The 22155-nt window shown below is 39.7% G+C and overlaps 1 protein-coding gene across 5 annotated transcripts in view; it reads right to left on the bottom strand.

Annotated features, from left to right (window-relative positions):
* The window catches only part of LOC119897915 (CUB and sushi domain-containing protein 3-like), a 253016-nt gene that overhangs the window by 98971 nt on the left and 131890 nt on the right, over positions 1-22155 (bottom strand). For all 5 annotated transcript variants that reach the window (XM_038711956.1, XM_038711957.1, XM_038711955.1 and 2 more), the window contains exons 32-34: positions 1692-1805; positions 938-1033; positions 350-553 (exon numbers count right to left, since the gene is read on the bottom strand). In XM_038711956.1, coding sequence (XP_038567884.1) covers positions 350-553; positions 938-1033; positions 1692-1805 — 414 coding nt within the window. The remainder of the gene's footprint in view (positions 1-349; positions 554-937; positions 1034-1691; positions 1806-22155) is intronic.

Genomic DNA, 22155 nt, shown 5'->3' on the forward strand with positions numbered 1-22155 from the left:
CATTGAAAATGTCAGTGGAAAAGTGGATGTTGCTGTTGGGCATATTCACTTTACACTGCTATTTATTTTCCCATTACTCTGACAAGGCAAAGGAACCAAAACCCCTCGTCTGGGTTGAAAATGTATGTGACAATTAGTTGTGTGTATGTCTGAACTATTAGGACCAGAGATAGGCAGATGTTTTGCAATGGATGACAGGCATTAGGATAAATAATGGCTAGGAAAGACAGACACCAACAGTTTCTGTGCACCTGCTCCATCTTTTAGGATGTGTGTGTGTGTGTGTGTGTGTGTGTGTGTGCAGGGGGTGCAGGGGGTGAAGTGAGGGTTGGAGGATGAGGACGCTTACCAACACATGTGGGCACAGTACCGTTCCACTGCGCCAGGGCATTGGGCACGGCCTCACACCTGATGGCGTTGGAGCCGTGCAGCGTGTAGCCTGGATTACATTCAAACAGTACCGCCATTCCGATGCCAAAGTCGTTCCCTATCCGCTTCCCAAAACGGGGCTCAGGGACTGAGCTACACTGAGAGGCGCTTGTCCGGGGTACAGCTAGGGATAAGAGAGGAGGAAGCGAGCATGAGATGAAGAAAGACAAAGACTCAGTGTGGTGGGTGGGTGTGGTAGTCAGAAAGACAACAGGGAGAAAGAGACATAGCAAGACAAAGGAGGCGGAGAGAAATAGTAGCCCTTGTGGATCTCTTTGCACATCATTAGTCACTCTCTTCTGCTGTGCCAGGATAGGCTGTTTGACTCCACATCATCCTGCTCTGCCCAGCCATGACCAGCCACAGCCATTGGTACTCTGCTGAACAGCCCTTTTATGTGATGAGTGCAAGGCTAAAGTATCTTTTTTTTTTTTCAGAACAACCAAATGGACTTAAATAGGTTTCCACATCAAAATTCTAAAAAACATATCAGAAAATGCAGTCTTACCTTGGTAAACAAAATGAAATCCTTTGGCTGTTTCTGTTCCATTTGTGGTAAACTTGAGTGTTATCTTGTTTCCTGAACTCAAAGGGAGTGTCTCGCCTAAATATCAAAATTAAAGGAGACATTATCAACTCTTTTCAAGTGACGCATGTCCACAGATAAAATTTTTGACAAATAAATGAAATGAATGAACAAGCTCTGCATGACCTTAACTGTAAATTAATCTGGACAAAAAAGGAAAACATTGATTCAGTTCTGTGTAACATTGTCTTATATGCAGTTTCCAATGTGATTTAAATTTGCAGTCTAATCTGATGTACAGTGTATCCTCAGTGTGGAAGTAGCAGATCTGATTGATTTGTGTGTTTTTACATTGTGCCACCGTCTAAGCAAGTAGAGTGTCACAACTTTTTACAACATCTGGTTTGCTTTTGTTACTTGAATTGGGATCTCAGAATTTTATTCAGTTGTAATCAATGTATTATGTATCATCATTGTGTTTCATTATATCATCATTACAGAAATGTAATAAGGGAACAAAAATCACTATCCTTGGCAGCGTAAAGCTGCTAGGATTTTAGATTTTTAATTTGTCTGGGAAAAAAGTTATTTGATTTGAATTGAACTGAGAAATGGATGTGCTGTCTTCCCTACAGTGCAAAATGCTGCTCCTTCAACAGAATTGCTCATACCAATGAGCCAGTAGCATGAATAAAATAAGACGCTACGCTTAATGGTTCCAGAATTGTGCTTTTACCTGAGTGTGATCCATATATGGAGGAGAGAAGTGCTGAATCTGTGGAGGATCCGTCATAGATCTCGACCACGTCACTGGTCAATGTCTGGAATACCACAAACTGACCAAATAGCACTGCGAAGAAGAGGTAGGGGACAAAGAACAGAGGAAAATACAGGTACATCAAAACACGTTGGATCAAAAATCATGTTAACATTCAGCCCTGCTGCTTTGACAAAGTTGACACCAGTAACACAGAGGTTAATGTTGTTTTGACTAGAACATTCCCTTTAGTTTGAAGAGTCATGTATCCAATCTAATTTGCATGTCTCTCCCCAGATGGGCACCACTGAAATAATTCTACCTAACCAATTTACATCACTAAATCTAACAGAAGACTAAATGTCTTTGGAGTAAGTGAATATATATATTCCCTTGATTTATTTATTTTTTTATTCACTCTTTGTTGTGCAATGGCATTTAACATATGTAGAATAATCTTTACACAACACAGAGCGTGATTTAAAGTCAAACTAAAATTGGATTTAGTCACCCCTTTTTGCAGTCAAAAATAACTAATAATAATAATTGTTATAGTTTTATTATTAAAAGGGGACAAAACTGTCTTTGAGGAAATATCACAAATAATAAATTATTTTCCTCTCAGCAGCTGGAGGGGCGTGTTGGTGTCTGTGTTTGATAGACAGCAGGACTCAGGCTGAAGCCCAGCAAAAGAATAAGAAGAAAAGTAAACAAACTTGCCCCGTAGCCGAAATGTCACGGGCAGACAACCTGTTATTAGTAGTACTGAAGAGTAAGGTAGTGATTTGTGATACCACTTAATTCCTATACGATCAATACCAAGTAAAACCCAGGCTGGTATTGCCGATACCAATACCAATACTTTTTACATATTTTATTTCTAGTTTAATGTGACCTCCCCCCTCCCGTTTCTGTATTTATGAGAGAAATAAGGAGTAGTCTGTAGCCTTACCAATTCAAAATAATAGCTGCATGATGACAAGACATTAAACTATCATATCTTTCAATTATAATAAAAATATCCTGCTCAGAACTGCCGCTTCATATCATCATCCTATTATTGTGACAGACTTGATCTCAGATGCTTAGCGAAGTTTGCAGTGTTGCCAAAGTATTTCACTGTCTTTGCACACACCTCACACAGAGCAACATTATTACCTTCACAGCTAAAATACAGCCAGAGTCACGGGCTGCAGCGGCTCACTTCAAAGAAGCTTCGTCACACAGCCGTAGCGCAAGCATGACTTTGACAGGCGGAAGGAAATATAGTTCGTATCAACCGAGTATAATTACACCATCCTGGTGACAGTAAGATACTTGTGATAAAACACACACTCACTCCAAATGACCGAGTTTAGATATCCTTTTATATGAGCATCGATCCTAGAGCAGGAAACGTTATCACAATTATCGATACTTTAGGATCAATCCACACGTCACTAGAGTAAGGCTCAAACCAGCCCAAATGGAATTTGCAGGTATTACATGCTGTTCAATGTGTTGCAGCTGAGCAGTAAATTGTTGTATTTGGAACCACCTGCTATATTCTATCAACTAACGCAGTAGCCTATGCAGTTAGGTACGACATTGTTTGCATAGTAGTATATATGAAATTGTTTTATCTGTTTAATTTGCAGTATTGTAGACCAGTGGCCTGTACTACGAAGGGAGTTCAACCTACTCAGTTAACTCGGGGTTTTCAGGCAAACTCTGACTTCCTACACTGGAGTTAAATGGCAGTGGATAAGATGTTGTTTTGTTGAGTCCGTGTTAACCTGTTGTTAACTTCATTGGAGTTGGTGCACGTTCGCATAAAAGGGGTGTGTTCGGCGGTGCAGGCAGAGTTTTTTCGCAACGGTGCAAGCTCCGTATTTTTCCAGAGGAATGCACGTCGGTAGTGTCAGGAAATTATGAATGTAAAGACAAGTTAACAGCTAAATCTAATATCGTGGCCGACGATTTGTAGCCTAATTATCTTCACAGTGTTCTTATTGTAGTTCATATCTCTATTATGTATTTTATGGGCTCTTCTTTTATGTGTAATATGATTAAGATGTAAAGGTACAACTACACATGAGGTCCATTGTAATAGAAGAAAAAGGAGCCAGCGAAGAGGGGTAATAATCTGAGACAGAATTTAATTTCCAAGATTAATCTACAAGTAAAAAACTTGAATATTATGAGAGAAACTTCACTTTGCAAGGATGCAACATCACACACATACGTCTGCCATGTAGGCCATTATGCATGCATTGGAAAGTTATATTAAACTATGCAATCGGATTAAGCAGTGAGGAAATTCTCCTGAGTTTAGCTCACAATCACCATCATGCACCTTAGAGACTTTGCCTTGGATTCGGCGTATTCAGAAGTAAATTTCACACTTTCATCTAGGATTTTTTTCCCCCTCGGTTATTAACACCCACCTGGCTCCCTATTTTTTGGACACATAAAATAGTCTATCTAAATATGTGAAAACACTTAGGATAATTCAATTATAGACTACAGATGGGCTTCATCCAAGAAACTATCCCGTTAATTAATTAAGATTTCTCTCTAAAATCCCAGAGGATGCAGGGCTCGCTGTCTGAATGTAATGCTGTTGCGTTCAGAACTTCATTGCAACCGCAGTGGAGCAAATCAGGATGAAATCTAAACATATTTTATGAAGTGGTGTGCAATAATTTCCTACTTCCCATCATTAACACTGAGTACAGATGTAGTGTGTAGTCCACATGCAGGGTAACCTCGAGATAACCACGAACAAAACCTGCTCGGAGCAGTTTAGAGATGCAGCGTAAATAGCCATGGCACAGACACCTATCCACCTTTCGTAGTACGGGTTAACCGGGAAGTTACTTCTGAAGTTACCTGGATAAGCCAGTTACCCCGCTTCATAGTACAGGCCACAGGCTTAGTTGGTTTCTTGGTTTAGATAGAAGTAAACAATAGGAGGAGTATAAATGTAAGGACCACTTACAACATTTTTTCTACTTTAATCTTGTGTAAGCAAAACTTAACACAATTGCAACTAGGCTAGAGCTTATAATGAATGTATAGCTACATTTGGCCTACTACCCATAACAAAGCCATAACATTTTAGTTAAACTTTGATATTATAAAGACATCAATGTAAACCCTAGCAAGCTGTCAATAAGAAAACAACACAGCATACATAACTTAAAACTAACGTTGAGATGTTTTTTTGTTGAGACAACAGTTATATTCCTCCTTGTCCAACACTGAGGGGAGTCTGTTGCTGCCATTTCAGTAATGACCGGTTGTTGTGATCGTGAGACACCATACAGAAGGTAGACTGGTCCGATGAAAACTGGAGATTTTCCGGGTATTTTTGGCATATTGCAGATTTGACAAGGGTTTGGGTTGTTCGTAGTCTAGTCTAGTAGTCTTTTGTTCATTCACATATTTAAGTTTACTTAGTATCTGTCTGCGTTCTTTGCTTGGGTAGATTTTGTCAGCAATGCACTTAAGTCATCTGTGTTATGTTTTATTTTGTATATCCATGCCTTGTGTATTTTGTGAGCTTTACTTCCTGTGTTAGTTTGTAGTTTTGTCTGCTTCATGTGTCACTGTCTGTCTTTGCTTCCTCTGTTGGCTGTCTGATTGCTTTAGTGGATTCACCTGTGTCTCATTAGTTGCTCCGTCACCTGTTGTACTTAAGTGGTTTGCACCTTCACTCTGTGCCAGTTCATTGGTGTTTTCACGTGTTCATGCCTATCGTTCTCCATATCAATATTGACTAGCAGCTATTTACATCTTGCTAACATCGACAACCCAGTTTTATTCTAATATTAAAATAGCTATCTTACTTATATGCTTGCTTAAAACGTATTTGAAGGTGGGTCTCCGACATTGACAGCGTTGTTTAAGAAAACTGAGAAAACAGAATGCATTAGTTTTGGACACATCTGTGAAGCGGTGTTCATCATACTGACCATTCAACTACGGATTGATTAAGGAATCGCGGAAAAGCCGGTGACAATATTTCCTCCAGTGCATGATCATGATCAGAACAGACAGAGGAGGGGCTATATACAGACAGCTCCATTTCAATGTGTTTGTGAGACAGCAAGCAGATCCATCCATCGTCAGGGTTGCAGGGGGGGGGGGCTGGAGCCAATCCCAGCTGACATCGGGTGCAAGGCACAATTTAGGGTAACCAATCAACCTAGCCTGCATGTCTTCGGATGGTGGGAGGAAGCCGGAGCACCCGGAGAGAACATGCAAACTCCACAAAGAAAGGGCAACCGGGGTTTGAACCCACAACCTTCTTGCTGGGAGGCGACAATGCTAACCACCACACCACCATGCCGCCCCAAGCAAGCAGATGTGTTGAGCAAATCTGTGTGCAGCTACGCAATGAATTATGATTTTACTCAAATAGTATGTGACAGTCAGCATTTGATATTGTGGCGTGTCATGTTGCCACAAATAAACTAAAACAGTGTTTTTAAAGTTATCAGCCAGCTATGTATTTCTTAGCTGTTTAGCAGCTAGCTAATTAGTAGTTAAGCTTGCTTGGATGATGTTAGCTGACCAACAGCTAGCCAGCTAGCATAACCTAGTGGAACACAGCCAGCAGACACTTAGACAGATGTATACGGTGTCGTAAATACATAGCTCTCTAGCCTGAGGAAATGTAAACTTGTTCTTAAAAAGTTAACAGGTTGAACCAACTCTGAGCCTGCACTAGCACCAGCCCGGAACTAGCATTACGTTCGTGTTTGTGGAAAGGGTACATGTGAACTGCATGGAGAGGGCATAAAAAAGCAGCGAGGGGAACTACTGAAAACATTTGCAAAACTGTGATAACTTGGATGAACATTTCCAATTAAGCATTCCTGATTATATCAATGTGTACACGCTCCTGAAAATAATCTGATCTTTCTCCAACCATAATATATAGACCAGATCACTACTTCTGTGATGTTTGTGAATGTGCGGTTGTGCATAAAAGTACTGTATGTGTCTAGATTACCAATGGTGAAATTACAGCCTCAATCTCACCTTCTGGTACACAAGCATCTAGTGGAATCTACATTTTCTTTTTGCAAAGGCTCTTTAATCCCTCCCTCTCTTTTCTGCTTCTCTCGCTACTCTTCATCCTGATGAAGATGTACGGCTACCGCATTACTGCAATGTGTATTTTTTGTGCGTACCGTGGGGCTGAGCTCATTAGCATCCTCAACCTGTTTTTCCCCAAACGCCAGCTAATATCTGTTAACAATCAGGCAACAACAGTCCCGATGTTGGTAGTGCACACGACAGGCATGATTTAGGGAGATCTCTACCAAATAACCAAGGTATGCTGTATCTTACTTACTTTTCCATTCCTGTTATTTGGAAGAGCATGTGCCTCCATTACAGGCTCAGAGCACTGAGTTGCTTGTGTTCAGCTAAAAGCCAGTTATCTCACAGTCATAATGAAATCTGATTTATAAGAGGAGCAGGTTATGAAAATAAATGAAAAACTACCAATATTTTACCTTCACAAGAAAATTATTTCCCAGCTGTCTCGCTCAGTTTAAATGATCAAGTGTGTGAAGTGATTTGAAAAGAGATTGTTTAAAATAAAAAACTTCAATTCACACAGTTCATAGCTTATAGCAGTACTATCCTGTTTTTGACTAGTGGGTTCGATCTATGAGAATACAAAATCTATGTACAGTAGTTTTCACGTTTTTGTGCATTAGCTGTCTCAGCTAAATACTAACCAATTACCTAACATTGTAGAAGTGTTAAACTAGTGAAAGAAGCTGCAATAACTGGCTAACTATAATTGGGCCACGTTTTGAAGAGCAGACTTCAATGCTAAAAAACAAATGTAAATGCATTTTCCAGCCAGTAATAGCTTCCATCAATGTGTTAGCTACATCCACATGCCTCAAGGCAAAATACACAAAACCTACCTCAAAATGTGTTTAAAAAACAGTTGTAACAGAAGCAATTGCTAAAGGTAAAACTGGCAGCATACATTTGTCCCTCTGGTTATGAATTGTGGAGCAGCTTCCTGTCGTCTTCACTTTAAAGCTATACGGATCTCCTCTGGCTTGTAGCCTCACAGTACAGCACTGTAAAACCGTTATACCCGTTACATAACTAAGAAGGATACAGCAAGAGAGAGAATGGGAGACAGAGTAAGAAATTGAGAGACTAAACGCCCCCTAACAGCCACTGGAGGCAATACTGCACCTTATGTCCCAAGACACGGTGGTTTCGACTCACCACCTAGCGACCAACCAAATGACAGTACACATACACACGTACACACACACACACACACACACACACACACACACACACACAGGCAGAAGTGGAGACAAATGACTAAACTATGAAAAAAAAACAAATGAAAAACCTATGACAAAGCTAAAAAAACAAATGCAAATGCACACACGTACTGGTGTACTCGCACAGAGCAGCACAGACAGACCTGTTTCTTTATCTGTTGAGTAGTAAGAATGCCTATGGCTGAACCACAGTCTGAATAAGAGATGATTTTACCCTTAGGGACAGCTCAACACTGTGATATTAGCATACAGACACCGCGCTATGTTGAATAGGCTGCACTCCCCTGCTTGTTTGTGTGTGTGCGTGTATGAACACACAAACTCAAACACAAGCTCATGTATACACACTCTCAGAAGTACAGTGTTGCCCATCTCTGCCTCTAATCCAAAACCAGCCACGCATGACGCCAATCTGCTCCTTTGCTGTAATCACGTCCAGATATTAAGTCAATAAATCATTGTAAACTTGTTTCCTAATTTATGCAGGACTATGATGAATCTTTTGTCCTCTGGGCCTAGTCATAGTAGTGTAACACAATGCACTTGGCATTTTCATGCCTGCATCTTCACCTTGAATTATCCAAAAGCAGTTAAGTCACTTTTATCGCATAGCTCTTTGGGTTTTAGATCATGATTTTGTGCATTCCTCTATGATGGACTCTGCTGGGCTTAAATAATGCAGAAAATGTACAAATACAGGATGTCACTATCCTGTGATGATTATCTAATTTTTCTTCCATTTGAAAGCAGTCATTTTGAAAAATGTGACAAAAGGCTGTGATTGTTTCTACTATCCTCAGTGGTTTCTGCCAGGTATTAATGGATTCCAGGAACTGTTTAAAAAATCATGTGATTAAAACAATCACATATAAATAGCAGTACATTAGAGTAATTTACAGAAGACTTTATACCCACTGTAGCTAACATTGCATAAGAGATTTCTGCTTCAATAACAGCCTAAATTCTTTGAGGCATGGATTCATGGTTCCAACTTCTTGGTTCAATTCTGACTCGATACACATAGTTCCTGCAGACATTTACCACAAATTCACACTGTGAAAATCCCTTGCTACTACATCTCAAAGGTGCTCTATAGAGAAAGTGTAGGGAAGGGAAGTGAATTAAAATCACTGTCATGTTCCTGGAACCATTTTGGGAAGATGACTGCTTTGTGACAATGCTTGTTTCAAGTAACCGTTTGAAAAAGTGTAGACTGTGACGATGAATGGATGCACCTGGTCAGTAACAATGTCTCAGTATGTTGTGGTGCTCAGATGGTATTAAGGGAAGTAATGTGTGCCAAGAAAACATCTCCACACCATTACACTATAACAAACCCTGCACCGTGTGTAGCTGGCAAGATAATTTCAACCCTGTCTTTTATTCTTCAATGCTTAATTTCACAGTAAAGACAGATCACTGGGAAATTATTATGCAAAACTGTGATAATATACATCATTCCTGTGCAATATCATACATAATCAGGTCAGGTAAAAATTGCTAAATATAATCCCTCCTTTTTGAAGGTGTATATTGTTAACTGCACAACACTGTTCTTTCTGTTGTCATTTCTGTCATTTCATTTTAACAGGGCATTGCTGCAAGAGATTATAAGCTGAGCCAACCTGTTATGTACAAACCAAGAACAAATACATATAGTGTCCCGCATTTACATAGAGATAGTAGTTTGAGTCTAGCATGTTTACAACAGCAAGTTTGGACTGACAGTATGGTTTTGCTGTTCTAATGTCTAATCTTTCCAAAAGATTCTTCACATGCTGCACATCAATGGGAATGCAGAAAATGAATGAAAAAGTAAATAATTTGGCCAGATGTATGTCACCACATAACTGAAAACAGGCTAGGCTGACATGTGGATTTTGAGAATGGATCTCAATTTGACCAATATCAGCACTCTTTAAAAGCTAAGAAATATATATGATATATAAAGGGTTGGGGCAATCACAGAGAAAACAAGAGCAGAACAGGCTGGAGAAAAGACAGCATATCTGATTGGCTTAATGCTACTGCCCCTCCACTATAAACTTTGGCTGCACTTCTCAGTTTTCATACGGTTTCTTTATCATCTTGGCTTTTGGGATAGACTCCTTTCCCTGTGAAAAACAAGGGCATGTGCTGCAGATAGGATCATTACAATACAGCAGAGAAGAGAAATGTCATAATCTCAGAAATGCTCTTTCATTCTCTCTCTCTCCTCCCTCTATATCATATTTTATTGCTTTTCTCTTTTTTTTTTTATGTTTCTTCACTTGTGTGTAGTTGATCGATTGTGCTAAAGCTCAAAGTAATGTTACTTCTAGTCATAGGTATTGGGACTTATACATTATCACTGCCACCTTATCGCAAGACATTAATGGGGTTTTTTCATGCAGTCAACAGACAAAACTCAGAATAACTTCTGACTATGTGGTAAAATTAGTTCATGTAGCTCATAGTATTAAAACAAGTGGATGGCCCAAGTGCCATGCTGTTAGGTATACAGTGGGTACGGAAAGTATTCAGACCCCTTTAAATTTTTCACTCTTTGTTTCATTGCAGCCATTTTCCAAAAATCAAAAAAGTTCATTTTATTTCTCAGTAATGTACACTCAGCACCCCATCTTGACAGAAAAAAACTGAAATGTAGAAATTTTTGCAAATTTATTAAAAAAGAAAAACTGAAATATCACACGGTCATAAGTATTCAGACCCTTTGTCGTGACACTCATATTTAACTCAGGTGCTGTCTATTTCTTCTGATCATCCTTGAGATGGTTCTACACCTTCATTTGAGTCCAGCTGTGTTTGATTATACTGATTGGACTTGATTAGGAAAGCCACACACCTGTCTATATAAGACCTTACAGTTCACAGTGCATGTCAGAGCAAATGAGAATCATGAGGTCAAAGGAACTGCCTGAAGAGCTCAGAGACAGAATTGTGGCAAGGCACAGATCTGGCCAAGGTTACAAAAAAATTTCTGCTGCACTTAAGGTTCCTAAGAGCACAGTGGCCTCCATAATCCTCAAATGGAAGACGTTTGGGACGACCAGAACCCTTCCTAGAGCTGGCCGTCCGGCCAAACTGAGCTATCGGGGGAGAAGAACCTTGGTGAGAGAGGTAAAGAAGAACCCAAAGGTCACTGTGGCTGAGCTCCAGAGATGCAGTCGGGAGATGGGAGAAAGTTGTAGTAAGTCAACCATCACTGCAGCAATCCACCAGTCGGGGCTTTATGGCAGAGCGGCCCGACGGAAGCCTCTCCTCAGTGCAAGACACATGAAAGCCCGCATGGAGTTTGCTAAAAAACACCTGAAAGACTCCAAGATGGTGATAAATAAGATCCTCTGGTCTGATGAGACCAAGATAGAACTTTTTGGCCTTAATTCTAAGCGGTATGTGTGGAGAAAACCAGGCACTGCTCATCACCTGTCCAATACAGTCTCAACAGTGAAGCATGGTGGTGGCAGCATCATGCTGTGGGGGTGTTTTTCAGCTGCAGGGACAGGACGACTGGTTGCAATCGAGGGAAAGATGAATGCGGCCAAGTACAGGGATATCCTGGACGAAAACCTTTTCCAGAGTGCTCTGGACCTCAGACTGGGCCGAAGGTTTACCTTCCAACAAGACAATGACCCTAAGCACACCGCTAAAATAACGAAGGAGTGGCTTCACAACAACTCCGTGGCTGTTCTTGAATGGCCAATGGCAAAAGGGTGCTTCTACTAAATACTGAGCAAAGGGTCTGAATACTTATGACCATGTGATATTTCAGTTTTTCTTTTTTAATAAATTTGCAAAAATTTCTACATTTCAGTTTTTTTCTGTCAAGATGGGGTGCTGAGAGTACATTACTGAGAAATAAAATGAACTTTTTTGATTTTTGGAAAATGGCTGCAATGAAACAAAGAGTGAAAAATTTAAAGGGGTCTGAATACTTTCCGTACCCACTGTATAACGAAGAAGCATGACCTTGACCCCTCGGTGCTGAGCAACTACAGGCCTATCTCAAATCTGGGTAAGATTCTGGAGAAGGTAGTGCATTAACAATTCAATGTTTCTACATGAGAATAAGATACACAATACATTTCAGGTTTCAAAAGGAGACATAGCATAGAAACAGCACTTGTGAAGATTGTCAATGACCTCAGGGTGAGCTCTGATTATAAAATTGTTTCCATCCTTGTACTCCTTGATCTGACAGCTGCCTTTGATACAGTGGACCACAATATTGTTTTAGATCGTCTTGAGAACTGGGTTGGTATCTCTGGCACTGCCCTATCATGGTTACATACCTATCTGACTGGCAGAAGTTATTTTGTTAGTCTTGCTGTCCATGTCTCAGATAGTCTCTCAGGTATTCCACAAGGTTCCATTCTTGGTCCTTTACTGTTTTGTCTGTACATGTTACCACTTGGAAAAATTAGTGATCATGGAGTGAATTTTTACTTTTATGCAGACGACACACAGCTTTATTTATCTGTTGCACCAGACACCTCCAAAGCTCTCGACCCCTTAGTGGAATGTCTGTCTTCCATTACATATTGAATGAGTCAAAATGTTCTAAAACTAAATGAGGACAAGACAAATTCTTCTGGTTGGCTCTAAGACATAGAAACAAATTATGTCTAATAGATTGCAATTTCTGGCTGTGCAGGAAAAGAGTGTTAAAAACCTGGGTGTACTTATTGACTCTGAGTTGGATTTCAAATTACATTTTAACAGTGTTACAAAGGTCGCATTTTTTCATTTAAGAAACATTGCCAAAGTCAGACCCCACCTTGCCTTGGAAGATGCCAAAAAGTTGTTATATGCTTTTGTTTTTTCATGATTAGATTATTGTAATGCTCTTTTTACTGGTATACCCAAAAAATATATTAATAGGCTTCAACTAATTCAAAATGCGACAGCAAGTGTTTAAACTAAAATCAGAAAGAGAGAACACATCACTCCAGTTTTAGCTCCTGTCAACTGGCTTTCTGTAGCATTTAGGATTGATTTTAAAGTTATTTTACTTGTTTTTAAAGCACTTCATGATTTAGCACCTTCTTATGTATCTAACTTTTATCTAATTATGTTCCAACTCGCTCTCTTAGGTCCCCTAATGCTGGTCCACTTAAAGGCAGGGTAGGCAAGTTGCTTCTGAAATATATCTAGCTGTAGGTGAGCTGTGCTAATATTAGGTAAGACAATGTAGGTGCAGACTGCGCCAGTTTAGTTATTCACCATCTAGGTTTATTATACTATGTTTACACCTATCTTTAAACCTTGTATCTAGTATGTTTGTGTGATTATCTTGTGTCTGCAGGCGTTATTTGACTGGATGTTTCTCTTTTACAAATGATGTAGCTGTGTGTTTGTAGTTATGAGAGACATTTCAACGCAGTTCTGAAGGCGTGTTCCTAATAATCCTTTAGGTGAGTGTACATAATGATGGGTAAAGGTCCCTAACTATCTGTGTTTCTGGTATATAAGCTACCTATAATATAGTTTGACATTGTTCATAGCTAAACCTACTGTGTGAAAACCTTTTACTGTAATTGGTGTGGTTATGCAATTACTTATTTTACCAGAAGTATAAAATCCTGTATGTTTTATTTCTACTGCGCCCTCAGGTCACCTGCAGTCTTCCAACACCCTGTGCTTCTCACCAGTACACTGATCGGACCATGCTGGCTGGCCTGGATTACAACCACCATGTCCACAGACCAGCCAGGAGACAAGCTGATGACACAGTTCAGTATGTTGCATTATGAGTACTCTTGTGCATTTTACTCAATACATTTATAAGTGATGAGTCAAAAAATATTAAACAGTATGAGGAATACAGATAGATGGTGCTGATTTATTGTTATTGATTGCATTTTATGTGGAAATAGTTTACTAATTACTCTATAAGAGAACAATGTCAGGTGTTAGAAACTTTTCACTAAGCTGATCCTCCTTTCTGTATTATCAGATACAGCAAGGTGTACAACAAAAAGTCCAGGAAGTGGATTTTGTACTCATTGAAGGTGGAGAAGGACTACAGTTATATCGCAGACCTCCAGACCGCCATCCTTCTCCTCCGACAATTGTCTACTACTGAGGAGATGCCTAGCAGCAGAACCAGGAGACCTGATGATCCCCGTCAGCATTGGGTTCAGTCAGGTGTCCCTGCCCCAACTGTGTTGCTACAGCAAAACGTAAAACAGAAAGTAATATGGTTGGTTTTGAAATGTGGTAATCATGTCAGAGAGATGACTGTGATATGTTAAATCATCTCCACAGGAGATGATGATGCTACGAGTAAAATCTGAACTGTCTTCATAATCAGTGAAGATACATCTGGACACACCTAGTCTTTCTTCCTGTATATACTTATTTTTATTGATGTTTTAAAAATGATCTATTTGTGATATAGGTTGTAGTTTTAGTAGTGTGTGTGTGTGTGTGTGTGTGTGTGTGTGTGCATGTGTGTGTGTGTGTGCGTGTGTGTATAGTAACAAACAAGTGTTATACCACATTTGGAGGTCATCATTTCAGACATAAGACATAAATGTAGTTGTTTGATTGTTTATGCTGGAAGCGCAAAAAAAAGGCATTCATCATTTCAATGTTTTATTTAAAAAAGAATGAAAATATTATCCAGAACAGAGAAAAATATACTTATACTGTATTTTCTCTACCCTCCTGGGAATAAAACTAACAATGTACGGGTATTTATCCACACAGTGGAGGGAATTATTTGTGTAGCAGTTGGTGACATTACATCTTACACCCTGCTAGGATTAAACCTCTGTATTGTCCTGGTGGATCAGGAGAACAGTTGCACATCTTCCAGAAACAGCAACTCAGTATCACGACTCTGTGACCAAGTGCTCCACACTGCCACACTACAAACTGTCTATTACTCTGTCCTGGGTCTGGAAGATCAGCCATGTGTGGTGCATGGAAACACTGTACTCTGGATGTTGTCCACAGTCCTCAGATTCTGGCCTGTAAAGGAATATATAGTTGTTAGAACCCCAAATGGGAAAGATCAGTGTAATTGGAAAGAACATTCATCATCATGATCAGATATTTTTATTGAACAGGGAGGGGCTTGTTGTTCTCTAACAGGACTTCTGTGTCCACATTACACACCAGGTCAATGTACATGACACAGATGAGCCGATGGCTGAAGCAGAGCTGTAGTTAGTTGTTGTAATCAGTAAACAATAAAAAGTAATAATAGTGATGGATTACATTTATATAGCACTTTATTTTTGACACCCAAATGGCTTAGGGTGAAACACCAGATAAACTTTGAGACAATTACACTGGGAGATAATAGACTAATATTAAAATATATATGTATAGATATACCTGTTCATATGCTGTTGTTGGAGTGTGAAGCTCGACGCAGGTCCTAGAAGATGTGCTCCTTGGCTTGCACCTCGTCCTCCCCATCCTCCCTCTTCTTCATCGGACCCAGGCAGCCCTCCCTCCTCTGCTTCGCCTCGACCCCGGGCCTGTCCCGGTCTGTGCTTGGCTCTGGAGTGCAGTCCTCATCAGAGACAATAATGCTGTCACCATGGAAGCTCTAACATGCAAAACGTACATGTTATGAGTCTAACACGAAATTCACGTTCGTGTAGTGTAACTGATGGAAACGGGAAAATGTGTATCAGCCTGTTTTTAGCTTTGCCCAATGTTACCGCAGCTGTTAGCACAGCTACCTGTTGCTAACAGTAGCTAGCCAGCTCGTTACTGATTAAAACTCGGTCTTTTTAAACCTATCCAATAATAACATGCTAGCTTGATAGTGAGTATGATAAAGTTAGATGTTTTCTTACCCCTGATTTGAGCGCTGCTCTCCGTTTGTCACACTGTCCTCGTCCTCCTGCGGTGTCGGCAACGTGCGTTCACGTATTTTGGGGGCGTGGCTTTGGAAGGAGCCCAGAAGGGAGGGGGAGGGAGTTTCTCTGTTAGATACTTTCAAAATCCAGCAGTTTCTGGCTAGTTTCTCAAACTTACCTACCCTGCCTTTAATGTCCCAAGAATGAACAGTAAAACTTTTGGTGAAACAGCTTTGTGTTGTTATGCACCAATGGCTTAGAACAAAACTCCCATTACAAATAAGAGAAGCAACCTCTCTTGATAGCTTTAAGAAGCAGCTCAAGACCTACTTTTATACTTTTGCTTTTAACTGATTATAGTTATGCTTTTGCTTTTCACTGATTACCCATATTGTATTTATTTTCTATTGTAGCCCTGGCTGCTACCCTTCCCAGTTTTAATACCTGTGTTTTTGTGCTTGTGGATTATGCATATGCTGCTGTATTGTATGTTTTATTTATTTATTTATGCATGTACTTCTTTCTTGTTTCTTCTTTCTTGTGATGTAAAGCATTTTGAGCTGCATTTTATGTATGAAAGTTGCTATACAAATAAAGATTATTATTATTATTATTATAAAATCTGTGACTATAATTTACCGTTACAATGTTACTACCAAAAAAAAGAAGTCATCACCTGGTAGAGCACATACCACAAGGTTGAGTCCTAACCATAGCGGCCTAAATTCAAATACGACCGGGCCCTTTGCTGCATGTCATCCCCTCTCTCTCTCTTTCTCTACTGTCTCTATAAAGAACAATAAAAGCAGAATGCCCAAAAAATAAAATTTTACATTTAGCAAAAGTAATGGCGATTAAGTCTGCTAAAACAAATCTGCTTAATACACAGTATTTTTGCCTCAGATGTAAATATAATTCCTCTACTGGTTTTGGTTAAGGCAACTCCTTCATGTGACGGCTACCTTGCTGAACTGCTGCTGCTGCTCGCACACAGGTGCGGGCCACACAGATGAAGCATGGCTACAGTCGTGCATGTGCCGCGGCTGTGTGGCTGCTCTAACCTGATAACATAAGTGCCGAAATGAAAAGGATGAGGTTCCATGATGCACATGGCCCAGCCGTAAGAAAGGAATGAACAGTTTATCTGAATAGATCCTCATGTGACAAGATTCGAGGAAAATCTTCATGTTATGTGGCAATGTCATGCTGGAATGCAGGAGTTACAAATTAATATTCAAGGTGTTAAATAAATGATCTAAAACTCAACAAAACCTTGCCAGCACATCACTTCTCTGTGGCAATGGATGGATTTGGTGGAGTATTTATCTAAAAAGGAGTATAAAAGTGAGATAACAGGCGCTGGTTCTCAGGTATCATGAGGAAGCTAATCAGTGAACATTGACTGACTCTGCAGGGCTTCTCTCTCCCTCTGCCTTTGCCTAATCTGAAAGGTCTTAAAGGGAGTGTGTCTGGCATTTTCAGCTCCTAATTTCCGTGTGTTATGTACATTTTCCACATACACAGGATTGGAAAGAAATCTTTAATTTTACTTTTAATTAAGTAATTTTTATCACAAGTATTGTACTTTGCTACATTTCAATTCACATCCGATGCAGAGTAACAACTAAAGTTACTTAAAATAGTCAGGAAAACAATGCGGTGCAGTAGAGAAGCTGCTTATGGTGCACTGGCAGCTGCAGAAGGGCAGAACTCCGTGAGAGGTGACACTTTGCACTAACCTGACACACCTGGAATAGAATGTTGTACCTTGATTAATACCTTGTTTAATGTGCATGCATGCTGGGTCTGGCTACATGAGATTGTGTTGTGAATTTCCAGTTTTATTTTAGTTGTATCCTTCCTCTTGTGTCAACTTCACTTCCTGTATTTGTGTTTTCCCACTCTGTGTATTAGGTTATGTTTTGTTGTCATTCTTTCATTTTGTGTTTCCTGTTTTACTTTGTTCACCTCTCCTCTTGCTTCAGACCATTTTACTTCCTACCTGTGTGTTTTACCACCTGTGTGATTGTCTGCCTTGATTCGTTTGACCAGTGTCTCGTTATCTCCTCCTAACTAGGGTACTTAGTTTGCCTGTTCCCCTCACTCTTTGCCCATTCATATACAGACCTTGTGGTCAAGCCTTTTTCCCCGTGTCCATGTGTTTGTCTGGATTTACTCCGTTTCATTTGGACTTTGCATTCAAGGTAATTTAGACCACTGACTGCATTCATTTCTAAATGTTTGAAAACTTTAAAGACTGCAGTGGGACAGAGTGGCTGAGTGGACCAGTTTTGTCGGAACAGAGAGGCTGAGTGGACTGGTTATATTAAGCTTAGAGAATGAACAAGCAGAGAAGTTAAACTTAGAGCAGAGTGTGGAGGACTTCGAAGTGCATAAGACTCACAGAAAGACGTTTAGACAGGTGAGTACAACAACATTTTCATTGATGGACGTAACACTCTCGCACGCAAACACACTAAACTGTGCAGCTCTCTTTTTGCTTCAATGTGTGTGTCTGTGGCTGCAGAGATGTACTTTTTATACATCTGAGATCTGTGTTGTCTGCCATGGTGATGTTTTATGCTACTGTTGATTCCATAAGTAGTATCAGATTACTTAATTTATGTATCTTAACAATGCTTGTTGGACCCTAGTCTTTTAAATTTATTGTCAGTCATTTTCTTTAATTGTCAGTTTTGTCCTCTTTTCTGGTAATTCTAGTTAGGCTATAAAGAGGAAGGTTGGTAATTGATGATCAGTTGCACAGGATTTTGCTTTGGACATTAGCCTTGGTGGCGTGATGTTGTTCCAGCAGTAAATAGAGTACAGTTAAATACAAATTATTTTGTAGCCTAAAGGTGTTAATTAACTTAACAGTGGTATCATCATCATCATCACCATAAAAATGTTTTTCTTTACACCACCCTTTTGTTTTAATGCAATGTCATTTATCTGTCCTACTTTTTTTCATTTTAACGGACCTACTTAACAGTACTTTTAAGTTTAATTATCAGCTGATTACTCTTGTGATCCGCTACCTGCCTGCACATTTGGTCCTCACTGACTCAAAGTATCTGTATAAAAAAGCATCTCTTTCCAAAATAACTTTTACAGCACATCTTAGTTGCCTTTGTGTTCAAGAAATTGTAGTTACCTTTCCTGTCATCGGACACTTAATGAAACAGAGACATTGTTAATGCTAGTATTTCACCTGAGCTTTTCCTGCTGTAAAAAAATACCTATGGGGTTCTGCCTTATTGCGCTTTAAACGTCTGTCATGTCTATTCAGATTGTTTAACTGCAAATTCAAAATTCACTGAGAACAAGTGGGATTAAACTTGTCAGAAGTAGCCAGTGATGGTCTGTTTCAGCTGCCACTTATACACTGATATGCTGGGTTTCATTTGATTACTGCTTTGTCAACTGCTTCTGGTTTGGTGACATTTGCTCTGCTATCACCACACTCTGTTTGCAATTGGAGTTCCATGTAACGAAAATACTTTTGGTTAGTCAAGCTACTGTGCAAGTCCATGATGGCAGGAAATGAAATAGGTAGGAAACAGAAGTTTTACTGGTACACAGCCACTCAGGTGAACTATCACTGGGTCATGCTGTGAAGGAGCAATTGCTCAGGACACCACAAATGCAGCTTAAATGTAATGCAAGCCCCATTTTTGTCCACAGCAACTGCATTAGCTACATGTGCCTTAAGGCAAAATATGCACAAAGTCCAGATAAGGTGTTAAAGACACTCACAACACAGGCAACTGCAAAAGGTAAGGAAAATGGCAGCATATGTTTGTCCTTCTGGCTATGAATTATGGAAGAGCTACCTGTCGTCTTTGCTTTGTGGCAGCACAGGCCTTCTGGGCTGTGACAGCATACACAAGCCTCATTTACAGAAACCAGAGGGATTGTATGACAGCACAGACACATATATTTTTAATGACCCATTATCACAGTGATATTGCATCAGCCCTTTTGGCAGGGAGTATGTGGCTGCACCTTGGCACAAGCTGAATCCAGTCCATTAGGCTTCTATCTTGGGTAAAAAGAATCTCCTCTGTGCATTGAAAGCTGTAAGTATTGGTCACTTTAAGAGACAGGAGGGAGAGAGAGGAGGAAGAGGACAAGGATTTGTAACTGGCTTCTTATACTTCCTGTTTTAGCTGTTTTTGAAACAGCATTCAGTACATTTCAGGGCCATCTCTGACAACTAGCACAAGCCATTGCACATACATAATGGGTACCCAGAATCTCATCAACTTGAAAACCACAGGTTGTCAAATCCAGTAAATGCAGTCATTCATGTGAGTGCTCGACACACTCAAATTTGATAGAGGCACACACTCTAATTACACATCCACAGACATTTGCACCTGTGGAGCCCCATTGCAAAAACAAATTCTGCATCAAGGTGGGGCCAGAGCAGAGGTCACAGTTCATATTTGGTTAATCACACTGAGGGTAGTGTATACACCGTAAGCTGAAGCAGACAGACAAGGTAATGTTTTTTGTGTGAGATGTAGCAAGTCATGTATTAAGGTGGCCCCAGGCATACTCATACTCTGCAGCGAACATCACTGATGAGTCAACAATCAGCCCCCGGGGTCAACGTTTTTATCATCGCTTTCAGCAGCACTTTTTTTCTCACTCCTTCTCTTCTCATTCCAGGTCTCGCTCATTATAACTCTCTCACTCATTATCACTGTCTCCATCTAACTCGTTCTCTCTGAGTCTTTCACATTCGACCAAGATCTATGTGCCTCTTTCTCGTAGTTAGACACTCCCATTACCTCTTGCAGTCTCCACAGGACTCTCTTTCTCTCACTCATTCTGTCCATCTTGTTACAGCCCAGATTTATTACTGCAATCTGTCAGTGCTCGTGTCTCGCCTCTTGACACATTCTGTGGCAACCAATATGCATATGTTGTTGTTACTATTATACACACACACACACACACACACACACGAGCTATAAAAAGCATTGGGCACATAAACAGAGGTGACTGTATGGTGTGTACAAAATTCACCAATGACTCATTATGGGCATCCTTCTGATGACAGACTAACTTAGGATGAAATGCAACTTTTGCATAGTTAACCACAATTAAAACTATGGTGGTCTGCTTATTTGATCTGCTACATAACCTTATTAAAACCAGGGCCAGGGTTTGAGGTATATATGGTGATGAAATTTCAGAGCATTAGGAGTTTAATTTTCAACTTCAGTCATGTAAATGGCTTCTGACAATCATCTCAATTTTAATGAGATTTGTATCCACAGTCGATTTCAAAGGTTATCTACACAGTTAATGATATTTGGAGTGAATGTTGCTACATCCCAGTGGGAACGATGCAGTTCAAAACAAAAAACACGAGAAAAAAAAAAACTACATACATACATACATACACACACACACACACAAAATACCATGGAGGCTCCTACTAATTGGAAGAAATTTGCTCACCTCTGAAGCTTCATAAATGAGGATGATGCACCGAACAAGCAAATCTTCTAAGCAAACTAAAAACAATACAAACTTAAGCTGGGGGGGAAAACACTTAACCTAGAAGCATGACGTGTCCATATGTTAAAAAAAAACAAAAAAAAGTATAGTAAGTATAGGACAAAACACATTATATAGTAGCCACTGAACATATAACAAAACAAAAATAATGAATTTGTGGGGCTGTATGTTTGCATGTTTACAAGCAGTGCCCAATGCAAAGGTTGAGTGCCATGAATAATTAATCTCTTTAAAACAGAAGCAGAGTTATTGTTTGAAATATGACTACAACCATTATTTCTGACAATTAAACATTATAAGGAAGATGCACATTGTACCTTAATCAACATCTGAATGGTGCAAAGTAAAATAAGCTATGCAGCGAGGATACATATGAGTGCTGAGCTACTAAGAAATGATGGTTTGGAAATGAATACATAGCCTTTTTACGGAATATACTCACAGTGTGCTTTAATCACTGGTGTTTAACACTCTTTCTTTGTTATAATTGTTAATGATCATCTGGAATACGCTGCATAAGTGCCTCTATGAACATGTGTGTAGAGGATATGAGTATGAGGGACCAGCAAGTCCTATGCAAAAAGACAGACATTTATTTATATGATTGAGTTGATGCTTCAGGCAGAATTGAACTAGATTACACTGTGGCGCATTATGATGTTATGGATGGATGTTTATTATGTGCATACATTATGTTGGTATATCAGGAGTAAAATGTGGTCCAAGGGAAAACACATACAGGGAGGTGCGCACCTACCCACAGGGTTTGTTCAATCAGTCAGA

Source organism: Micropterus salmoides, unplaced genomic scaffold, assembly GCF_014851395.1.
Source record: "Micropterus salmoides isolate LMB-PRFRI ecotype aquatic unplaced genomic scaffold, ASM1485139v1 Ms_hic_scaffold_11, whole genome shotgun sequence".
Taxonomy (NCBI): Eukaryota; Metazoa; Chordata; class Actinopteri; order Centrarchiformes; family Centrarchidae; genus Micropterus; species Micropterus salmoides.